General features: G+C 43.1%; 1 protein-coding gene across 1 annotated transcript in view; it reads right to left on the reverse strand.

The window, feature by feature from the left end:
• Window positions 1-21682, reverse strand: part of ESYT1 (extended synaptotagmin 1) — a 159025-nt gene extending 137343 nt beyond the window's left edge. Inside the window, exons 1-2 of the mRNA XM_073613978.1 lie at window positions 21536-21682; window positions 18823-19168 (exon numbers count right to left, since the gene is read on the reverse strand). Of these exons, the coding sequence (XP_073470079.1) occupies window positions 18823-19107 (285 nt within the window). The 5' untranslated portion in view covers window positions 19108-19168; window positions 21536-21682. The remainder of the gene's footprint in view (window positions 1-18822; window positions 19169-21535) is intronic.
• Window positions 21683-22193: the final 511 nt, after the last annotated feature.

Here is a 22193-nt window from a genome sequence, read left to right on the forward strand (position 1 = left end):
GAATGTTACAGGGAGGCTGCACAGGCCCCGTGGGGGGGTGTTGCTATTGTAACCCCTGATGTTACATCAGTGATTGAGGGTGTGTGGTAAAAACATGTCTCAACTATGGGTTTTTACTGCCTCCCCAAACTGCAAATGTAAACAAGCCCTTACTGTCCTAAGCCCCCTATAAGGCTGTTTTCACACTGATGCACTGCGGTTTACCAGCACTGCTGGTGCAACACAGTGCACCTGACGCTTTCCTGCGAGTTAGCTGCTGTTTGCCACAGAGTTCTGTTATGTTTTGCGGGTGTGGTGCACTTTCTAAAAGTACACTAAAACTCCTGCATTCAGTTTCAAGTGGAGGGCCACATCAGAGGGCTCGGAGGGCCACGGGTCGAGCACCCCTGCTCTAAACTCTCCTGCCACTAAGGCCTTATGCACACTGGACTTTTTACAGCTGCTGTTATTGGCTTCAGACGTTTTTTTACTGCAGCCAATAAACTCCCCAGCATGTTATCCTATGTGTCCATGCACACATAATGTTATCAGCAGTTTTTGGCAGAGGCGTTATCTGGCTGGAAAAAAACCCCAGAACTAGTGGGTTTTGAGACTCTGAAAATGCTATTCAGCGTTTATCAGTGTTTTTGAGCCATGAGCTTTTGTAGGAATATAATTTTGTTAAAAAATGTTTAAAAATAAATAAATAAATAAATAAATAAATAAATAAATAAAAAACACTACTGCAAAAATGCTGAAAAACTCACTCTACAGCTACAGCTTTCTACAGCTAACGCTACTGGCTTATTTATAACGTCCAGTGTGCATGAGGCCTATACGCTGCTAAAAGCCTATACTCCTAGGCATGCGCACGGGGTGTGCCGGATGTGCCTGGGCACACCCTAATCACCCCGTTAGTGTAGCTGCATGCTGGCTGTCTTCTGAGTTCTCCTGTGAAATGCTGCAAGAGAGTGTATAGCACTTTCACATTGAGCAGATCGCCAGGCTAAGAGCCACTAAGTGCGTTAACCTATCATGTAATGTCTCGGCGTGATGTCGGGGTGGGTGGGACCAAACAGCTAGCCTATCAAACACAAGCCAACAGGATAGGGGCACAACTGAGACCTGTTGATGTTTATTAATGCCTCATGCCAATCTTTAGCATAATAGGTAATCACCACACTACATTTACAAAAAACTACTGGTAAAATAAAAAAAAGTGTCAGTAAAAGGCTTGCTGCTAAGCGCTGTTACATGTTCCCACACCACAAAAAAAAAAAAAAAAAAAAAAAAAAAAAAAAAGCACAGCGCTAACTTACTAATCAACAACTTAATAATGGTGGAACCCCCTAATGTATGGAAATCTCAAAAAAAAAACTTCAATACTACCACAATACCGGTCTCTGTGATATGTAACGTCACGTATAATATCAAACTGAAAAAAAGACATAAAAAAAGAAACTTAGCAGGAATGGTGGAAACCCCTCCTATAGATATTTGCCATACAGATTAATTTCAATTGCAATAATTACAGTGATGTGTGATTTCACATGTAATACACATCAAAATGAGAATAAGACACAAACATTTTTTTAAAACTTAGCAAGGATGGTTGAAATCCCTCTCCAGATAATTGCAATACAAATGAACTTAAAGTGCAAAAACTTTTTTAGTTGGGAGGTTCACACCATTATAGCATTTTGGAATTTAAATTTTTTTAGATAGTTACACTTAATTTTATATGTTTTATTATGTGAATTTTTGCACTTGAAGTTCATTTTCCACCACCCTTGCTAAGTCCACGTCTTTATTGACCTTGCTCTATACAATGGTGCGCAGTCATATAGGAACAGGAAGGGGCCATCCCCAAACTGTTCCCATAAAGTTGGAAGCATGAAATTGTCCAAAATATCTTGATATGCTGATGCCTTAATGCCGCGTACACACAATCAGACTTCTCCTCGGAAAAAGATATGGCGGCTTTTCTGACGGAATTCCACTCAAGTTTGCTTAGCATACACACAGTCACGCAAAAGTTCGCTGAACTTACAACCATCGAGAACGCGGTGACGTATAACACTACAACGAGCCGAGAAAATGAAGTTCAATGCTTCCGAGCATGCGTCGAATTGTTTCCGAGCATGTGTATGAATTTTGCGCGTCGGAATTGCCACAGACGATCGCATTTTCGGATAGGAACTTTTGCTGAACGAAAAATTGAGAGCATGCTCTCAATCTTTTCCTGGCTGGAATTCGGCCAGCAAAAGTCCGATGGAGCATACACATGGTCGCATTTTCTGACAAAAAACTCTCATCGGTCTTTTGCAGGCCGAAATTCCGATTGTGTGTACGCGGCATAAGAGTACCCTTCACTGGAACTAAGGGTTCAAGCCCAACCCCTGAAAAACAACCCCACACCATAATCCCCCTCCCCCAAATGATTTGGACCAGTGCACATATCCATGTCTTTACGGACCTTGCGGATTTTCCGGCAGAGAATGTTCGATGGGAACTTGTTGTCGGAAATTCCGTCCGTACGTAGGCTCCATCGGAATTTCCGTCACACAAAATTTGAGATCTGGATCTCAAATTTTCCGACAACAAAATCCTTTGTCGTAAATTCCGATCGTGTGTACACAATTCCGACGCACAAAGTTCCACGCATGCTCGGAATCAAGCAGAAGAGTCGTACTGGCTATTGAACTTCATTTATCTCGGCTCGTCGTACGTGTTGTACGTCACCGCGTTCTCGGCGTTCGGAATTTCCGACAAGATTTGTGTGACTGTGTGTATGCAAGACAAGTTTGAGCCAACATCCGTTGGAAAAAATCCATGGATTTTGTTGTCAGAATCGTGTGTACGTGGCATTATAGTATCTTTTATGGCCTACTCACACCAGATGCATTTTTTAACGCATTCCCAATGCATAGACAGTAAAAGGAAATGTTTTCCAGCGAGACTAGTTCACACCGCGGCGCTACAGTATGCTCTAAAAAATACTGAAGGCTGCATTTTTACAAAACGCAATGCTACTCTGAAAAAGCATAAAAAAACAAAAAAACAAAAAAACAAAAACAAAAAGGAAGACCATGAAAATGAAAAGAAAAATGCTTGTAAAAAACTGCCAAAAGGCATGAAGCAAGGACTGTGGTGGAACAGGTTCTTAAAGGTCTGCTTAGAAGGCTGAGAAGTGCCTCCAGTTCCTGCAATGATATTTTTACCAGATCTGTCCCTGTCCTGGGAATTCTAGTATGTGAAAGGAGCGTGGGATCCTAAAGATGGATGCAGTGTGGCAGAAAAGGAGATGTGAATTGCGACTTTTTCTCCAGTGCACCTCTGGTCAGCAGAATCTAGTTTATATTAGCTGAAGAAGGAAACATAAAAGAACATAAAGCGAGTTGATGCTTTGTAGTTTTATTTTTGGTGCCTGGCTGCAAGTCACAATTTCCTGTGGTGGTTGGCTGGATTCTACAGAAAAGCTTACCGGAAGGTTGCCAGATGAGCAATTTATAAAACGAAACTAAGCAAAGCGATTGTGGCTGCAAATCTATGGCAGAATCTAGAGAATGTTACAGCAGTACAGAGCTGACTGTTCATTGCAGACAAGTGCATCACCAAAGAGGGAGGAGAGTGTGTTTCTATGGAAAATGGAGCAACAAACACTGAGGACAGGCTAACTTTATCCCAAAATAGGCTACAGAAAGAGAAGCATTGAAAATGTTACATGTCTCCGATTAGTGACAGAATTCTTTCTGTAATGGTGCTTAGTATAAGGGACGGCACATACCTAATATAAATATATATCATTTCTATCTGCAGACAACTGCAAAAGCCTGTCCTGTTCTAGCTGTTCCTTTTACTGCTCAGTCTTGTGTGAACACACCCCCAATGATATAATATATTACATGCCAAAATAACGTAACTGCTAAGAGATTTATACGTTTAATCGCTGTTTGTTAGCCAGGTAGATGTTTGTGGAGGGTGAAAGTCAAGTCAAAGTATATATATATATATATATATATATATATATATATATATATATATATATATATATATATATATATATATATATATATATAAAATGTGTGTATATAAAGCGCTGCGTAAATTGATGGAGCTAATAAACAAATTGCATTTTATCACAGGATACTGTGCATTGCATCGCACTTTGAAGGTGTTTTTGATGCCATTCACAATGACCACAGCATATAGACTACATGTAATGCTACTGTGTGTTGTGTAAATAAGCTCTTGTGTATACATCAGTTAACAAATATTTCCTAAAAAACAAAGTGACCTAAAATCCATATTTGCCTGTGAGTGCGAAACTGGTGAATGTGTTTCATGTTGAATCAGGAAGTCGTTTAGCATGCGATTTGCAGGGGTTTTTTTTACACTTATTTTGATACCTCGCATTCCCTCAAGGCGGTGGTCTCAGCGGGGGGCATCGATAGTTTCCGGAAACTATTAGATAAGCATCTGAACGACCGCAACATACAGGGATATACAATGTAATACTGACACATAATCACACACATAGGTTGGACTTGATGGACTTTTTTCGACCTCACCTACTATGTAACTATGTGCTACACCTGTGAATTTGGCCTAAGTGTCCTAATCTGCAAATAATCAAGAGAAAAAAAAAAAAAAAAAATATATATATATATATATATATATATATATATATATATATATATATATATATATATATATATATATATATATATATATATATATAGCTTTTTCTCTATCGGAACTCCGCGGAACCCAGTTCCGGCACCTCTGACAGGCAGCTCTCTCTGCTCTGACCTATCTCACACTAGAGCACACAGGGCTGCTGCCTTTGGAGATCTTCAGGTCCCAGCACGACAACATACAGCTGCCTGTGTTGATTCAAGCAGCAGCTTCAGAGCAGGGAGCAGAAAAGCCCTGAAATTCCACCCCAGCTACAGTTCTCAATCGTCAGGCATAACACATGGACTGGAGCACTGGATCATCAGTGGAAGAGGTGAGGGATTTCTGAATGAAAAACGAGGGGTGGGGGGAGAGGGAGCCCTCCAGAGACTGAGTTCACAGTGAGAGCATAACTGTGAAAGAAGGGAAGGGGGGGGGGGATTTGTCCAGAGAGGAGAACTGGGAAGGGAGCTTTGTACAGAGGTAAGAGCTGCAGAGGGCAGGTTGTGTAAAATGAGAGCTGTGGGGGAGGTTGTGTAGAGGTGAGAGCTGTAGGGAAAAGCTGGGGGTGCAGAGGTGGGTGGCAAAGGTGAGAGCTGTGGATTGAGGCGAGCTTTAGGCCCCTTTCACATGTGCGGACCGTTCAGATCCGCCTGTCAGTTTTTTAGGCAGATCTGAACGGTCGCTCCATATATCTCTATGGAGCGACGGATGTCAGCGGTGACATGTCTGCTGACATCCGATCCGCCCCGATTCGCAAAATCCAGACGGATGGAAACCTTATATTCCATCCGCCTGGCGGATCGGATGAAAACGGACAGGAGGTCCATAATCATCCGATCCCCCCCATAGAGCAGAGCAGACTCTCTGACAGGTCCGTCCCTGCACAGAGTGCAGAGACGGACTAGTCATCCGCCGGCTCAGCGGACAGCATGAGGAGGAAAAAAAAAGCTGATCACCAGCGGCTGTAAGAGGGACATCAGTCCCGATCACGGCGAGCTGCTGCAGACCCTCAGTGCCCACCTGTGCCCCCTGCCAGTGCCACCTAGCAGTAGGCAACAGTGCCGCCTACCAGTGCCCACCAGCGCCACCCATCAGTGCCCACAGTACCACCCATCAGTGCCCACAATGCCACCCATCAATGCCACCTATAAGTGCCCACAGTGCCACCTATCAGTGCCCACAATCAGTGCCTCAACAGTGCTGCACATCAGTGCCACCTATCAGTGCCCATCATTGCCACCCATCAGGGTCCATCAGTGCCGCCTTATCAGTGCTGCCTTAACTGTGCCTAACGATGCCCATCAGTGCAGCCCACCAGTGCCGCCTCATCAGCGCATATCAATATCAATGAAGGAGAAAAATTACCTGTTTGCAAAATTTTATAACAAACTACGAAACATGATTTTTTTTTTGCAAAATTTTCCATCCTTTTTTTGTTTGTTTAGCAAAAAATAAAAATCCCAGCTGTGATTAAATACCACCAAAAGAAAACTCTATTTGTGGGGAAAAAAATGATAAAAATTTAATTTGGGTACAGTGTTGTATGACCGCGCAATTGTCATTCAAAGTGCATCAGTGCTGAAAGCTGAAAATTGGTCTGGGCAGGAAGGGGGGTTTAAGTGCCCAGTAAGCAAGTGGTTAAACGCCTCTGGATGGTACTCCTGAATGCTGTATAATGGGTTTTGCATTAAATACCCCTGAGCCCTGCACTCTGTATGCTGGACTGCATATTACATAGTTTTACCACTGCTCTCTTTGTGCTGGGCTCTATGTTACATATTCCTGACCCCTGCACTCTGTACACAGGGCTATATGCTCCATATTTCTGAGAACAAGGGACGCTTCGCATTGAATGTAAGTATCCTGTTTGCAGTTTTTTTTTCTGCACCCTGTGTGATATGCACCACTCACAATTGCACAATACACACTTCTGAGCCCTGTGTGTTATAAAGTCCTGAGTCCTGTACTTTGTGTGTTACACATTCCTGAACCATGTGTGATACACAGTTCTAAGGCCCCACTTATTACAGTTATTTGACGCCACTGTACTTCTCTCCTCTAAGGAAAGTGTGTCTGGGGGTGGAGTTTGGGCGTGATTTGGGGTGGGGTTTCGGCGTGGTTGTGGGCGGCGATTTGGGCTGGAAGGGTGAGTTCCTGCACCTATTTTCTGAGAAAAAAAGCCCTGTATGTGTATATATAGTATGTGTATATATATATATATATATTTCTCTTGATTATTTGCAGATTAGGACACTTAGGCCAAATTCACAGGTGTAGCAGGTACTTGAGGGAATGCGAGGTATGAAAATAAGGGTAAAAAAAAAAAAAAAAAAAAAAAAAAAAAAAGCTGCAAATCGCATGCTAAATGACTTCCTGATTCAACATGAAACACATTCACCAGTTTCGCACTCACAGGCAAGTATGGATTTTAGGTCACTTTGTTTTTTAGGAAATATTTGTTAACTGATGTATACACCCCTTAAGAGCTTATTCACACAACACACAGTAGCATTACATGTAGTCTATATGCTGTGGTGCAATTCATTGTGAATGGCATCAAACACACATTCAAAGTGCAATGCAATGCACAGTAGCCTGTGATAAAATGCAATTTGTTTATTACAGGTACTTATATAGCTCCATCAATTTACGTAGCGCTTTATATACACACACATACATACATACATATCCCGGAGTATGATGGGACTGACGTAATAAGGGGCGGGGTCACCGGGTGACATCACCCATCCTTATATAAGTCGTTGCAGACCGCGGACACGGCATTACAGTGGGAGAGAGCGTCGTGTCAACATCGGAAGAAGAGAAGAGGGTAGAAGACGGCAGAGAAGACCGGGCCACCACTAGTAAAAGAGCGAGTAAAAGAGCAGAAGATAGCGGAGGAGCCCGGCAGAAGATACCGGAGAGCGGGAGAAGAACCGGAGAGCATGGAGAAGAGGCCGGAGAACGCGGAGAAGAAAGAAGAGACCACAGAGAAGAAAGAAGAGACCCCAAAGTCGGAAGAAGACCCCTGGAGCTGCCTAATAAATTATTTTAAAAACCTGTTAGTGTGTTTTTTTATTGACACTTTTTTCCTAGGTGAATGGGTAGGGGTACGATGTACCCCATACTCACTCACATAGGGTGGGGGGCCGGGATCTGGGAGCCCCCTTATTAAAGGGGACTCCCGGATTCCGATAAGCCCCCTGCCCGCAGATCCCGACAACCAATGGCCAGGATTGTCGGGAAGAGGCCCTTGTCCTCATCAAAATGGGGACAAGGGGCTTTGGGGTGGGGGGGCGCAGGGCGGCCCCCTGCCCCAAAGCACCCCCCCATGTTGAGGACATGCGGCCTGGTACGGTTCGGGGGGGGGCGCTCGCTCGTCCCCACCCCCTTTCCTGACTGACCGGGCTGTGTGCTCGGATAAGGGTCTGGTATGGATTTGGGGGGGGCCCCCCCACGCCGTTTTTTCGGCATAGGGGGTTCCCCTTAAAATCCATACCAGACCCATGGGCCTGGTATGCTCTTGGAGGGGGAACCCACGCCGGTTTTTTTATTTAAAATTTGGCGTGGAGTTCCCCCTCAAGATTCATACCAAACACAGTGCCTGGTATTGGCGGGGATCCAAGTCGGGTCCCCGTTCATGAAAGTCGGACGCATTTCGGCTTCAAGTCGCAGGGCAAAGTCAGATCCAAAGTAGGACGACTGTCGCGTCGCACCAGTGTGAACCCGGCCTAAAAGAGTTAGAAATTTCATATACTCAATAAGTAATGTAATCAGCTCCTGAAGGTGCCTAAAAAACTGAGAGTTTAATATTGCTTTGAGCCTGGGTTCACACTGATGTGGGTTTTGAAAGTGTGCCAGTTCTGCTGAACTGACACGATTTCAAACCTGTATGTCAGTCCAACTTCAAGAGCGATTTCAGAGACATCTGTGCAGGTTCCCGCACAGATGTCTATTGAAATCGCCCCCGAAGTCGCCAAAGTGCAGGAACTACTTTGGGAATCAGTATAGCGCCGCAAAGTCAGCGTCACCGATTTGGACAGTGCAGTTGCCAGCAAAAGCCAATTTGACATGTAAAATCGCATATCAAAATGGCCCGATGTGAACGTGGGCTAAGGCCCCTTTCACTCGGACGGATAGAATTGTGCTTTTAGCTGCGGATTTTCTAATTTTCTACCGCAGCTAAAAGCACACAATGCTTTCCTATGGCCCCATTCACACACTCCGTTTAGCTGCGATTTAGTTACATGCGGTTTGGTGCGGATAGAAAAAATAGAATTGACTGCGTCCAGGAGCGATTTAGCGCAACTATCTGCCGCTATCTGCACATAACTGCAGGTAATCGCAGTGTACTATTTCTCCTGCGGATAGCAGCTGTAACAAGGAAAGAAAAGCAACAGGAAGCACATCAGAAATGGCAAGAATGTTCCAAACGCAGCCGCACGTAAACGCAGGTAATCGCACTGTACAAATGCAGCTGATCGCAGTGCCTGGAGTCTTGAATTTCACAGAACATATTATATGCTTTTAACTGCGGCAGAACAGCCGTCCGTGTGAAAGGCGCCTAAGGATAGTCCAATGCAATCTATAGCTATCTAGATAAATGCAGATATAACCATGTGACAGTAAACAAAACATTTGCTAATGAAAGATTGCTTCAAAAGTCTGCAAGCGTACACGAGAAAACAGGTAGTAAGTGACATACCTGGCTGATAATTCCACATTACATTTCTCAGAGGGGTGGAGCAACAGTTTTCAGCCAAAACATGCTCTGATTGTTGTGCATGACTTCTAAGAACCATCTGACTAGGAACAGATGGATGCCAAGTCACAATCCTGTAAAGTCATAACTTAAAAAAAATAAATAAAAAAATGCTAGCTGTAATATTTCAAGAGCACTGGATACAAGACTCCTGGGAAATGCACATCCCTAAAAGAAGAACTGCCTCCATGGTAGATAGATACTTTTGCACACTACACTTCCATGACTAAAGCCTCATACACACTACTGACATCTCAGGTCAGAGCCACTGTACTAACAATCCGATGTTAGTACAGCAATCTCACCTGCTGAGCTATTGTGTTCTGACAGTGGGATGCCTCCCCCCCAGAACACTCTGATCAGGAACCAGCCAGCTTCTGTCGGACCAGCTGTTGTTTACATGGGTTGAATGTCAACCGGTTTCTATTGAATGTAAAGCCTCGTATACACGATCAGATTGTTGGCAGGAGATTGTCTGTTGACAGACTGTTGGCCTAAAATCTGACCGTTAGTACGCTCCTTTTAACAATTGTTGTCCATTGTTCAAATGTTGGATGACAGGCTAGTAAATTTTTGGCGGACAACGTTCTGTCAGATTTTCGTATGGTCAGTACACAAGTCCATCACACAAAAGTCGAAAGTACAAACACACATGCTTGGAATCAATGCTCACCAAACACGACATTAGCAGAAGGAGCCCAAAGGGTGGCGCTCAAGAGCGAAAAATTCCACATAGTACGTCACTACTGTTGTACATACATATAATAATGTCCCACATAAATTATATGTTGTATATGTTGTAATAACTACGTTTGTTTGTTGACCGACAATTGTGTACCTTTAGTATGCAAGACAAGATCCTGGCACAAGCCCTTCGGACAAAAATCAGACGGTCAACAATCCGATCGTGTGTACGAGGCTTAACAGTCTTGGGAAACAGTTATAATTGATGGGTTTAGTTCCACTTTATATTAAAGTGGAAATAAACTATTATATTTTTACATTTCAAGATATGAGTTAACAATACATATTGAATAGATTTCATTTAAATCTTTTAAAAAGTTTAGTGTCACCTAAAAGAAGAGGCCGGCAGGTTTCTTTTGAGAGCCGAGTTTGTATTTGTATATGGTATGTTCCACAGGTTTGGGGGCCCTTAGGACATTTAGACCTTTTACCATCCATTTTACCATGGTCATCTCCCGCCTTGACTACTGCAACTCCCTCCTCATTGGTTTACCTCTAAATAGGCTATCCCCACTTCAGTCCATCATGAACGCTGCGGCCAGGCTCATCCACCACACAAACTGCTCAGCGTCTGCTACACCCCTCTGCCAATCCCTCCATTGGCTGCCACTCAGTCACCGAATTAAATTCAAGATACTAACTATAACCTACAAAGCCATCCACAACCTGGCCCCTAGCTACATCTCTAACCTAGTCACAAAATACCAACCTAATCGTTCTCTTCGCTCCTCCCAAGACCTCCTGCTCTCAAACTCCCTTGTCACCTCATCCCATGCTCGCCTTCAGGACTTCTCCAGAGCCTCCCCCATCCTCTGGAATGCTCTACCCCAATCCGTCCGATTTTCTCCTACTTTATCCACTTTCAGACGATCCCTGAAAACTCATCTCTTCAGAGAAGCCTATCTGGCCCCCACCTAACAACTGTACATTTATCTTCTCAATCAGCACATCACCCACAGTTATTACCTCTTGTATCTCTTGACCTTCCCTCTTAGATTGTAAGCTCTAAGGAGCAGGGCCCTCTGATTCCTACTGTATCAAATTGTATTGTATTTGTACTGTCTACCCTCAAGTTGTAAAGCGCTACGTAAACTGTTGGCGCTATATAAATACTGTATAATAATAATAATAATAATAGATTATAGGCAACGATGAGCAGGGTCCTCCTAAAGCAGGCCATAGATTATGTGATTTTTTTTCCTAAAAAAAAAAAAAAAAAAATCGCTCGATTCCCCCATCAACACAGTCAGCATTGATGGGCGAATCCCTCACGTGTAACCATTGTGCTCTCCTGGCAGGGGGGCATGGGGAGAACACAGTGATTAGTGCTAGCAGCAATAATTGCATACTAAAAATCCAACATGCTGGTTGTACTCGTCGATCGATGGACTTGGGTACAATCAGCCTTCCCATAGATGGATCAAATCTCAAGTGGGCCCTGCTGAACCGACTGAGTTTCGATCTATCTATGGTTGGCTTTACCCGCTTGTCTTGTTTCGTATTGCTGGCACTATGTAAATCCTGTGTAATAATATTTTACCGGAACCAAAATTACAAATGCTGGCTTGTTGAAATTTTCCCCAACGAAGGATCGCTTGAAAATCAAATAACAAATGTTTGATGTAACAACAACAGTAATTTATTGTTCCTGTAGCTGTACCCAATACAAAGTAAAAGAATGAGGGCTGAAAGTCCTGAAAGCAAATACCAGGGACTGAGAAGGACAGCCAGATGGATGTGAGGGCAGTTCTGTTTGCTTTCTCTTAGCTCTCCAGACAAGATAGGAATGTGACACACAACACAGGGAAAAACTGAATAAATGCCAGCAGAAAGGCAAGTCCATAAATGTCCACACAACAAATGGAAGAGGGCAATGAACAAGAGAACATCACTTAAGTACCAGAACTTCCCAAAATATTCCCACTGCATACAGATCAAAGTCAGAATGACACTCAGCTGATTACAATGTACGTTTTATACTGATGAATACTAGAACGATTAATATGAAGAAACAAAATCATGCTTTAAAGCATCTGAAGAAAGAATACTGGTGCCAGTAGCAACTAAACAGAATCTCTAAGGCTTAGTTTATACTTGTGGCTGGTGGGCAGTAAAAATAGGCGTTTAAACCAAGTTTTTACACCCCCCCCCCCCCTTAAGCTGCAAAGGCAGCAGAATGGGATATGTACACAAAAAAGATCCCCTCTGTCTTGTTCGGTGCTGTTGATCATGACAAATCCAAGTGGAACCACACTGCAACCATAAGCCAAAAACTAGGCTTGCGTAATTGCAATTCAGAAGGCCTGTTTGGCTGGTAAAAAATACAAAAAAACAAAACACACACAAAGGCATTCAGGAGGAGGCAGTTTCAACTGAATGTCTGTCAGCCATGCCTGCACCGTTCTCTGCAAAGCAATCCACTATAGATTGCTGTTTAAAGAGCGGCACAGGGAGCCCTTACTCCCATATTGTAGTAGTTTGGATTTAGGGCAACACTATTTATTGGTGTTCCTTGCAGTCTAGTGTATGCAGTTATTGCCTGAAGATGAGGCCAGCGTACCTCAAAAACTTGCACTACAATCTATTTAGTAACATCGATAATTGGTATCACTCTGAGGCCCAGTTCACACTGATGCGATAATCACTCTGACTTTGGAGCACTTGTCGCATCAGAAGTCGGACCCCATTTTGTGCAATGAAATCGTTCTAATCGGTGCAACTTGAGTCGCTTTGACTTAGAAGAAGGTTCCTGCACTAGTTTTTTACCGACTTGGTACGACTTGCACTGACTTCTGTTAAAGAATGCAAGTGGTGCTGTAGTCGCACTGGGGTCCGACGGTGCAGTGTGAACCTGGGCTAAATCCACACTTGCACTTTTGCCAATAGCTAACACAGTACATCACTCTGCTGTTACTCCCATATTGGAAATACAAATATAGAAAATCCAAATGCTACATTGCTAACAACTTTTCCTTCAAACACTTGTGTAAGGCCCATTTAGAGATCTGAAGGGATTCCAGCTAAACTATCACTTTAACTTTATCACATTAAATCTATGCATCATTGAGAAAGCATCAGATCTTTGGAGGAGTTAGAAGTTGGGGTTCAGGCCCATTGAGAGACAAATGAAACCCCAGTGAAGGAACATTTTTGCTTCCTCCAACTGAAGCACTGGATCTCTGCTCTGTGTTGTACATTCACCTACCCATTCTGCAAGACTCATTTTGAGCATGCATGCCAACACGCCCCAGTGTCCCCTGGTCTCATTTCAGCTATTTATGCCTCCCTGAATGGCCGGCCGTCATCAGCATCCCTCTCCTACATGTCTCACTGGGAGCAGGATCTCCAGACTTCCATAGATTTGGCAGACTGGAGTAAGGCCTGAACAGCAATCGCTAAATGTTCTTTGAAACTCAAATATGCTTGAGGCTGCATATAAGGTTTACATGAGGTGGTACTGGGTCCCCTCCAGGGTTGCCCATGCCTACCCCGAGTGTAATGACAGATGCTTTCAAAATTGTGGTCAACAGGGAGACGTTTGCACACTTGGTGGCCCTGTCCGAGATTGGTAGGGTTCTGGTCTAGGGTGTCCAGACCATTTCATGTGACGGTGCACAAGGATGCCAAGTTGGCCCTTCTGCATTGTCCTATACCTGGCCTACATGCTTACCAACAAAAACAAACAACAAAAGTTGACCGCCTATCTCTTTATCTCAGCTAAAAAGATTATAGCCCAGGCCTGGAAGGCCTTAAGTGTTGCCTTCCAGGGGGTGAAGGCACGGATGACCGCTCTCTGATGCTCAATGAGCAAATGTCCAGTATTTTGAAAGACTCATTCTCTAAATTCCTTAAGGTTTGGGAACTGTGGTTTTTATACGCATTCTCCAAGCTTCTCCTGGATTGTTCAGGCCGCCTATGACTGCCACTTGCAGTGCTTCTGAGTCCGAGAAGTCCTCTTTCTTCTTTCTCTTCTTTCCCCGATCACTTTCCCTTCCTTTACTGGTCCCCTTCCACCCATAACATTTGGTGCCCTCCCCCAGATAACGGCGACCCTGCCCTAGGGTCACTGTCCCCTTTTGTTGATTGTCACCAGTCGCCATCCCTATGGCTCAATGTTGCCTGATATTGGCTATCATGTATATGGTTTTCTCTAGTTCTTATATTACCCATTCGTTACCTGGCCCCTGCAGGGCAATTTATGTGCTTGTCTTTGTTCTTGTTCAACCAAAATAAAAATATTGTAACAGAAGTTGGGGTCCTATTACTGGATGTTCTATGACATATTTCATACAGACAAACCATAAAACACATTAAAAGTATTTCAGCACCATCATTCTGCAAATGGCATATTTGTTGCAATGTGTGTAAAATGAAACCAAGCTTGACATATGTACTATCATTCTGCAAAGTATTTGTTACAATGCATGTAAAATGAGACCAAACTTGACAGATGTAGAACCTACATATAGTGAAATATATACATACAGTGAGGGAAAAAAAGTATTTGATCCCTTGCTGATTTTGTACATTTGCCCACTGACAAATAAATAATCAGTCTATATTTTTAATTGTAGGTTTATTTTAACAGTGTGAAACAGAATAACAAAAATATCCAGAAAACTGCATTTCAAAAAAAGTTATACATTGATTTGCATTTTAATGAGTTAAATAAGTATTTGACCCCTTAGCAAAACATGACTTAGTACTTGATGGCAAAACCCTTGTTGGCAATCACAGAGGTCAGACGTTTCTTGTAGTTGGCCACCAGGTTTGCAAAGACATATCAGAGGGGATTTTGTCCCAATCCTCTTTGCAGATCCTCTTTTAGTCATTTGAGGCTGACATTTGGTAACTCGAGCCTTCAGCTCCCTCCACATATTTTCTATGGGATTAGGGTCTGGAGACTGGCGAGGCCACTTGAGGACCTTAATGTGCTTCTTCTTGAGCTACTCCTTTGTTGCATTGGCCATGTGTTTTGGGTCACTGTCATGCTGGAATACCCACCCACGACCCATTTTCAATGCCCTGGCTGAGGCAAGGAAGTTCTCACTCAAGATTTGATGGTACATGGCCTCGTCCATCTTCCCTTTGATGCGGTGAAGTTGTCATGTCCCCTTAGCAGAAAAACACTCCCAAAGCATAATGTTTCCACCTTCATGTTTGACGGTGGGGATGGTGTTCTTGATGTCATAAGCAGCATTCCTACTGCTTCAAACACGGTAAGTTGAGTTGATGCCAAAGAGCACAATTTTGGTCTTATCTGACCACAACACTTTCACCCAGTTCTCCTCTGAATCATTCAGATGTTCAGAGATGTTCATTCGCAAACTTCAGACGGGCCAGTACAAGTGCTTTCTTGAGCAGGGGGACCTTGTGGGCGCTGCAGGATTTCAGTCCTTCACAGCATAGTGTGTTACAAATTGTTTTCTTGGTTACTATGGTCCCAGCTGCCTTAAGATCAGACAAGATTCTCCTGTGTAGTTCTGGGATGATTCCTCACCATTCTCATGATCATTGAAATTCCACAAGGTGAGATCTTGCATGCAGCCCCAGACCAAGAGAGATTGACAGTTATTTTGTGTTTCTTCCGTTTGCAATCAATCACACCAACTGTTTTCACTCTTTCACCAAGCTGCTTGGTAATGGTCTTGTAGCCTATTTCAGCCTTGTGTAGGTCTACAATCTTGTCCCCGACATCCTTGCACAGCTCTCTGGTCGTGGCCATGGTGGAAAGATTGGAATCGGATTGATTGCTTCTGTGGACAGGTGTCTTTTATACAGGTAACAAGCAGAGATTAGGAGCACTCCTAATCTCAGTTCGTTACCAGTATAGAAGACACCTGGGAGCCAGAAATCTTGCTGATTCATAGGGGATCAAATACTTATTTCACTCATTAGACCCCTGATGATGATACATATAACGAAACGATCGTAGGGACGATGCACGATGCACACATGCTGCTGCACAGATGCTTTTTTGAAATTATGACTGTTTGAAGGATAGCACTGGCTATAGTGGAGAGAATTACAGCCAGCAGCATTTTTTGTTTTATATGTAAGTGCACTGATTTTAAAATAAAATGGTTGAGACCATATTACACTATGAGGAGTCTCCCTGTTTTTTACCCATTTTAACTCTGAGGATTCATCCATCCATCCCATCTGAAACAGTGAGCTGGATCATCTGGTCACCATAAAGGGAACACAGTGAGGCTGTCGGGGGAACATTTCTGGATTTCCATCTGATGATCAGAGATCCCAATAAGTGATTAATGATCTTCCCGAGTAAGGAAAATCGCTGGTGATCTGGTAAGCCCCCCCCCCATCTGATTTATGGTGAAGGTGTCACAACGCTGAATGTCTGAGCACTGCGCCGTCAGGATTAAAATTATAGACTGATCAATTCTTTGTCAGTGGGCAAACGTACAAAATCAGCAGTGGAGCACATACTTTTTTCCCCTCACTGTATCATGAATACATATAAAAACTTTATACATACAGGGGCATTAAAAAGTATGTGAACCCCTTGAATTTAACTGGTTTTCTGCAGTAATTTGCCATACAATGTGATCTGATCCTCATCCATGTCACAACAATGTGCTTAAGCTGTTAACACAACTAATTCTAATTTCTGGTGTCATTATTGAACACATCCATTTACCATTCACAGTGCTGGAGGACAAAGTAAGTGAACCCATATAGACTAATTACTTCAAAAGAAATCTAACTGGAGTCAGTAGTTTGCACACCTGGAGTCCAATTAATGAAATGCGTTTGGAGGTGCAGTATAGAACTACTTTGAATGATAAAAGACACTCAAAAATGTTAAGATTGCTGTTCATAAGAAGCATCAACTGATGTGAACCATGTCTCGCAAAAAGGAGCTCTCTGAAGACATACGATCAAGAGTAGTTGATCTGCATAAGACTGGAAAGGGATACAAAGCAATCTCAAAGTGTTTAGGCATTAATCAGTTGACAGTTACACCAACTGTCTATAAATGGAGACAGTTTAGTACTGTGGATACATACAGTATATATATATATATATATATATATATATATATATATATATATATATATATATATATATATATATATATATATATACACACATATACACACACACACAACCTTCTCTGCTTGAACTTTCACATGGACATACAGATTGAGAAATGCAATACTTTTCTAAGCAAAATCGGGTTTTTCTAATGTACTAGGCCTAAAAATTCATACAAAACCAGGGCTCATGCTCAGGAATTCAGGGCAAAAAAAAAAAAACGCTTTAAAAAAACTTTTCGAATAAGGTGAGACCTACATCTGTACAATGCGGTAACGCATGATAAAACATGCATCTTATATCACATTGTTACAATGAGTTGTAACAAAAAAAAGGTGCAGGAGAAAACATACCAAACAGTGGAAACTTGGCCTAAAGGAAACCTGTACTGTAGAAGTATATGGGCTACCACCTGAAATATCTGGGCACTGAATAGACTTCTGCAGTCAGTTTCTGTATCAGCAATGCATCCGTTTTAATAACCAGTAGTTTCCTCCTGTGTAATTGTTTCATGTGTGCGGAACACCGCATGTGATTTGCACAGGAATTTGTGATTTGAGCCATACATTTTGCATTTCCAAAATGGTGCAGGACCCCCCCCCCCCACACTTGAATCACATTGCATGGGTGTTCACACTCATGCAATGCGATTCTGGCAATCGCACTGCGTTTTGCAATCTGATTCGGGATGTCATTAATTTAACATTGACATCTGCAGCAGATCGCATGGATGCCATGCGATTGCTATGCAGTGTGATACAGATGCAGGGAAACTAATCAGTGCTTTCTTATTCATTGATTCTGGCTATACCATGTGCAGCAAATAAGTAACTTGTGGTGATTTGTAGCATTTATGAGTTCTTATGATTACCTATTATGTTTAAGCCCTGAAAAAGGGGCAGATCTGAGCCCCCAAAAATGCGTTGGATATTCTCTGTTGTCATTTGTGAAGCAATACTATTAATAAAGATTTTGGACTGTTTGTTTGGCACTCTAATTGGACTTTGTACACATGAATGTTCAAATCTGGGAACCCCCCCCCCTTTGTTTGAAGGACACCCTATTTTTGTAGGGGAGCTGCCTCACCAGAGTCACTGTACCTCATTACATTCTAACCAATGTTGTGATAATTTGAATCCAGCACCTGTCTTATTGACACATATCATTGGTGAAATTTGAATGGGCTTTCCTAAAGCTCAAAAACAAAAATGAGGAAAAATAACAAAATATGTGTAAGGCCAAAGACCTCCGCTTAAGAGCTGAGGGGCCCTGTAATGATTTCCCAATGGGGCTCATCATGGAGGATTACACTATTAATGAATAGATATTTTAGAATAGCTAATGCCAATGTTTTATGTGGACAGCCCTCAAAGTGTTTGAGGTGACTGAAGCCATATTAGTGCACTGGCAACAATTACTACTTTGTACTGTCCGTGTTACTTTTTTTTTTTTTTATTTCCACTAACATCCAAAATTTTCAGGACATAGATAGATATAAGCCGGCAACCGACAAAACAATGCTATTGCTCTTAGTTGATGGTGGAAATTGCTTTACCCTAGCCATAACACATGTAGAACAGTGATGTGAAGTCACTTACCCAGGAAGGTAGCTCGCTCTTGGTCATAAAGATAGTGGTGGCAGTAACTGCTTCTTCATTCTGCAGGGTATCGAGCGCTGATCGGAGTCGTTTCCACTTGCCTTGCCTCTTACCCTTCCAGCCCATATAGACAGCGAGCCCCACTATAACAAATACTATACTGAGACCCATATAGCCACACAAGTAGACGGGCAGCAAGAGGAGAAGGGTTTGACCCAGAGCCCATAGTCCAGATACCAGTTCTGGCCCGGACATGAGAGGAGGGGTGGGCTCGGCATCTGCCATGATCAGCAATCTTTTTCTTCACACAGATGGAAATAGATGGAAAGTCATTTAGCATCAACACCTGGGAAAGAAAACGGAAAAAAAATGAGGAGGTGCTGTACAAGGAATGCGCCATTTCAGTGCCAATACACCACTATACACATCAACAGTACCATCCCACTACCAATACACCACTCTATACAGCAGCTGTACCATCCCCAGGACTGATACACCACCATATACATCGGCTGTACCATCCCGGTACTAATACACACCAGTTGTACTATGCCAGTACCAATACACCATCCCACTACCAATACACCACCCTATACAGCAGCTGTACCATCCCAGTACTAATACACCACTATACACATTATCTGTACCATCCCAGTACTAATACACCACTATACACAGTATCTGTACCATCCCAGTACTAATACACCACTATACACAGTGTCTGTACCATCCCAGTACTAATACACCACTATACACATTATCTGTACCATCCCAGTACTAATACACCACTATACACAGTATCTGTACCATCCCAGTACTAATACACCACTATACACATTATCTGTACCATCCCAGTACTAATACACCACTATACACAGTATCTGTACCATCCCAGTACTAATACACCACTATACACAGTATCTGTACCATCCCAGTACTAATACACCACTATACACATTATCTGTACCATCCCAGTACTAATACACCACTATACACAGTATCTGTACCATCCCAGTACTAATACACCACTATACACATTATCTGTACCATCCCAGTACTAATACACCACTATACACAGTATCTGTACCATCCCAGTACTAATACACCACTATACACATTATCTGTACCATCCCAGTACTAATACACCACTATACACAGTATCTGTACCATCCCAGTACTAATACACCACTATACACATTATCTGTACCATCCCAGTACTAATACACCACTATACACATTATCTGTACCATCCCAGTACTAATACACCACTATACACAGTATCTGTACCATCCCAGTACTAATACACCACTATACACATTAGCTGTACCATCCCAGTACCAATACACCACCATACACAGCAGCTATGCATACAATTTTACACACCAGTTGTACCATCCCAGTACCAACACACCGCCATACACATGAAATATGACATCTCAGTAACAATACACCATCATACACAGTAGCTATGCCGCCCCAATACTAATACACCACCATGCATAGCAGCTATACCATCCCAGTACCAATGGACCGGTATACACAGCAACTATGCCATTCCACTACCAATACACCATCATACACACCAGTTGTACCATCCCAATACCAGCACACCACCATCCACATAATATATGCAATCCCAGTACCAATATACCACCATACACAGCAGCTATGCCATCTCAATACCCTGACCTGGCATTATCTAGCACAGGCTATAATTTCCCACGTATTAGGTACAGAGACATGAGAGATGTTCAAATTACCATTTAAGTTCTATTCACACCAACTGCTGCATTACAACCCTGGGCGTGCGGTGCAATCCGCTGTCATGGCGCAACACACTGGGGGTTGATTTACAAAAAGTGCAAAATGTGGCGCACCTCTTCATAGAAACCAATCAGCTTCCACGTTTTATTGTCAAAGCTTAACCGAACAAACTGAAGTTAGAAGCCGATTGGCTGCTGTGCAGAGCTGCACCAGATATTGCACTCTCCAGTTTTGGTAAATCAACCCTAATGGTCACTTAAAAAAAAAAAAAAAAAAGAACTTTATTGAAATGTCACACAGTGACAATTTACTAAGTTCTATTGGCTGCCACATGGTGCGAGGCGGTGGATTGCACTGTGCCGCCATGTACTCTTTTCAGTGCACCGGGCACATAAGTGACCTGGCATTATGCCATGTACAGTAGGACTGCGCCCACTGCAAGACGCCCAACGCAGTCACACCACTCTGGGTGTAAATGGACCCTGAGAGTGTAAGCTCCTGGGATCAGGCTCCTCCTAACCTTCTGTATTGGATTAGAACTGTACTGTCTCCTTTTATATTGTATATAAATCCTGTTTAATAATAATAATAATAATAATGACTTTCCAAGCTGCCAGTCATACAATGGTGCTGTGCCCAGACACCTCCCATCCCCTGTACTGGGCTCTATTCATTGAGAGATCAGTGAGGGTCACACACCCAGTACTGACATCGGCACTTCGGTGCCCCCTCCGCCCACACACAGGGCAGGGTGGCAGTGGCACGATGGTAAACACAGTGCTATGCGATGCCCATGTGCCGCAGGGCGGGTGCCCAGGCAGCATCCTACATAACTGTGCCCCCTTACAGTGCCAGCAGCGACCTTACACCAGGAAGGTGGCTCTGCTCCATGGTGAGCGATAGGGGGAGCCCGCCGCCCCGGACACAGCCGTCCCTTCTCCCCTCTTACCGGTAGGAGCCCGTTAGTCAGGACTGCCAGATGTTCAACGTAGAAATGGTATCCCTGGCACCCCTCCGAGGGGAGTACACGCCCCCTCACCATGAATCACGCCCCCTTTCTATACTGAGCATGTGCACCCTCCTCCGCACACTCCCAGTCTCCTCCTCCAGAATCATATAACCGAGGTTCGGCGGACTGCCCACTGCACACTGTCACGCCCCTATCTGTTAACCCCTTCCTTGTTACCGCCCCTTCATTCTAGTAATTGCCGTTATGTCGTTATTTCGAGCCACGTTCCGTTTAGCCTTCCATTACAAGCAGCCGTACTTACTCCTTGTTTACTAACAACTGCCTCTACTTACCCTTTAACCACTTTGACCCAGCCTTTTTCAGATATTTGTTGTTTACATGTAAAATTCTGTATTTTGTGCTAGAAAATGAATTAAAACCCCCAAACATTATATTTTTTTTTAGTAGAGACCCTAGAAAATTGAATGGCGGTCGTTGCAATATTTTATGTTACACTATATTTGCGCGGCGGTCTTTCAAACGCAATTGTTTGTGGAAAAAAATTCTTTAATAAATAAAAAATAAAATAAAAAACAAAACAGTAAAGTTAAAGCAGAACGTTTTTTGTATAATGTGAAAGGTGATGTTACGTCAAGTA

This window comes from Aquarana catesbeiana, linkage group LG02 (assembly GCF_042186555.1).
Source record: "Aquarana catesbeiana isolate 2022-GZ linkage group LG02, ASM4218655v1, whole genome shotgun sequence".
Classification (NCBI taxonomy): domain Eukaryota; kingdom Metazoa; phylum Chordata; class Amphibia; order Anura; family Ranidae; genus Aquarana; species Aquarana catesbeiana.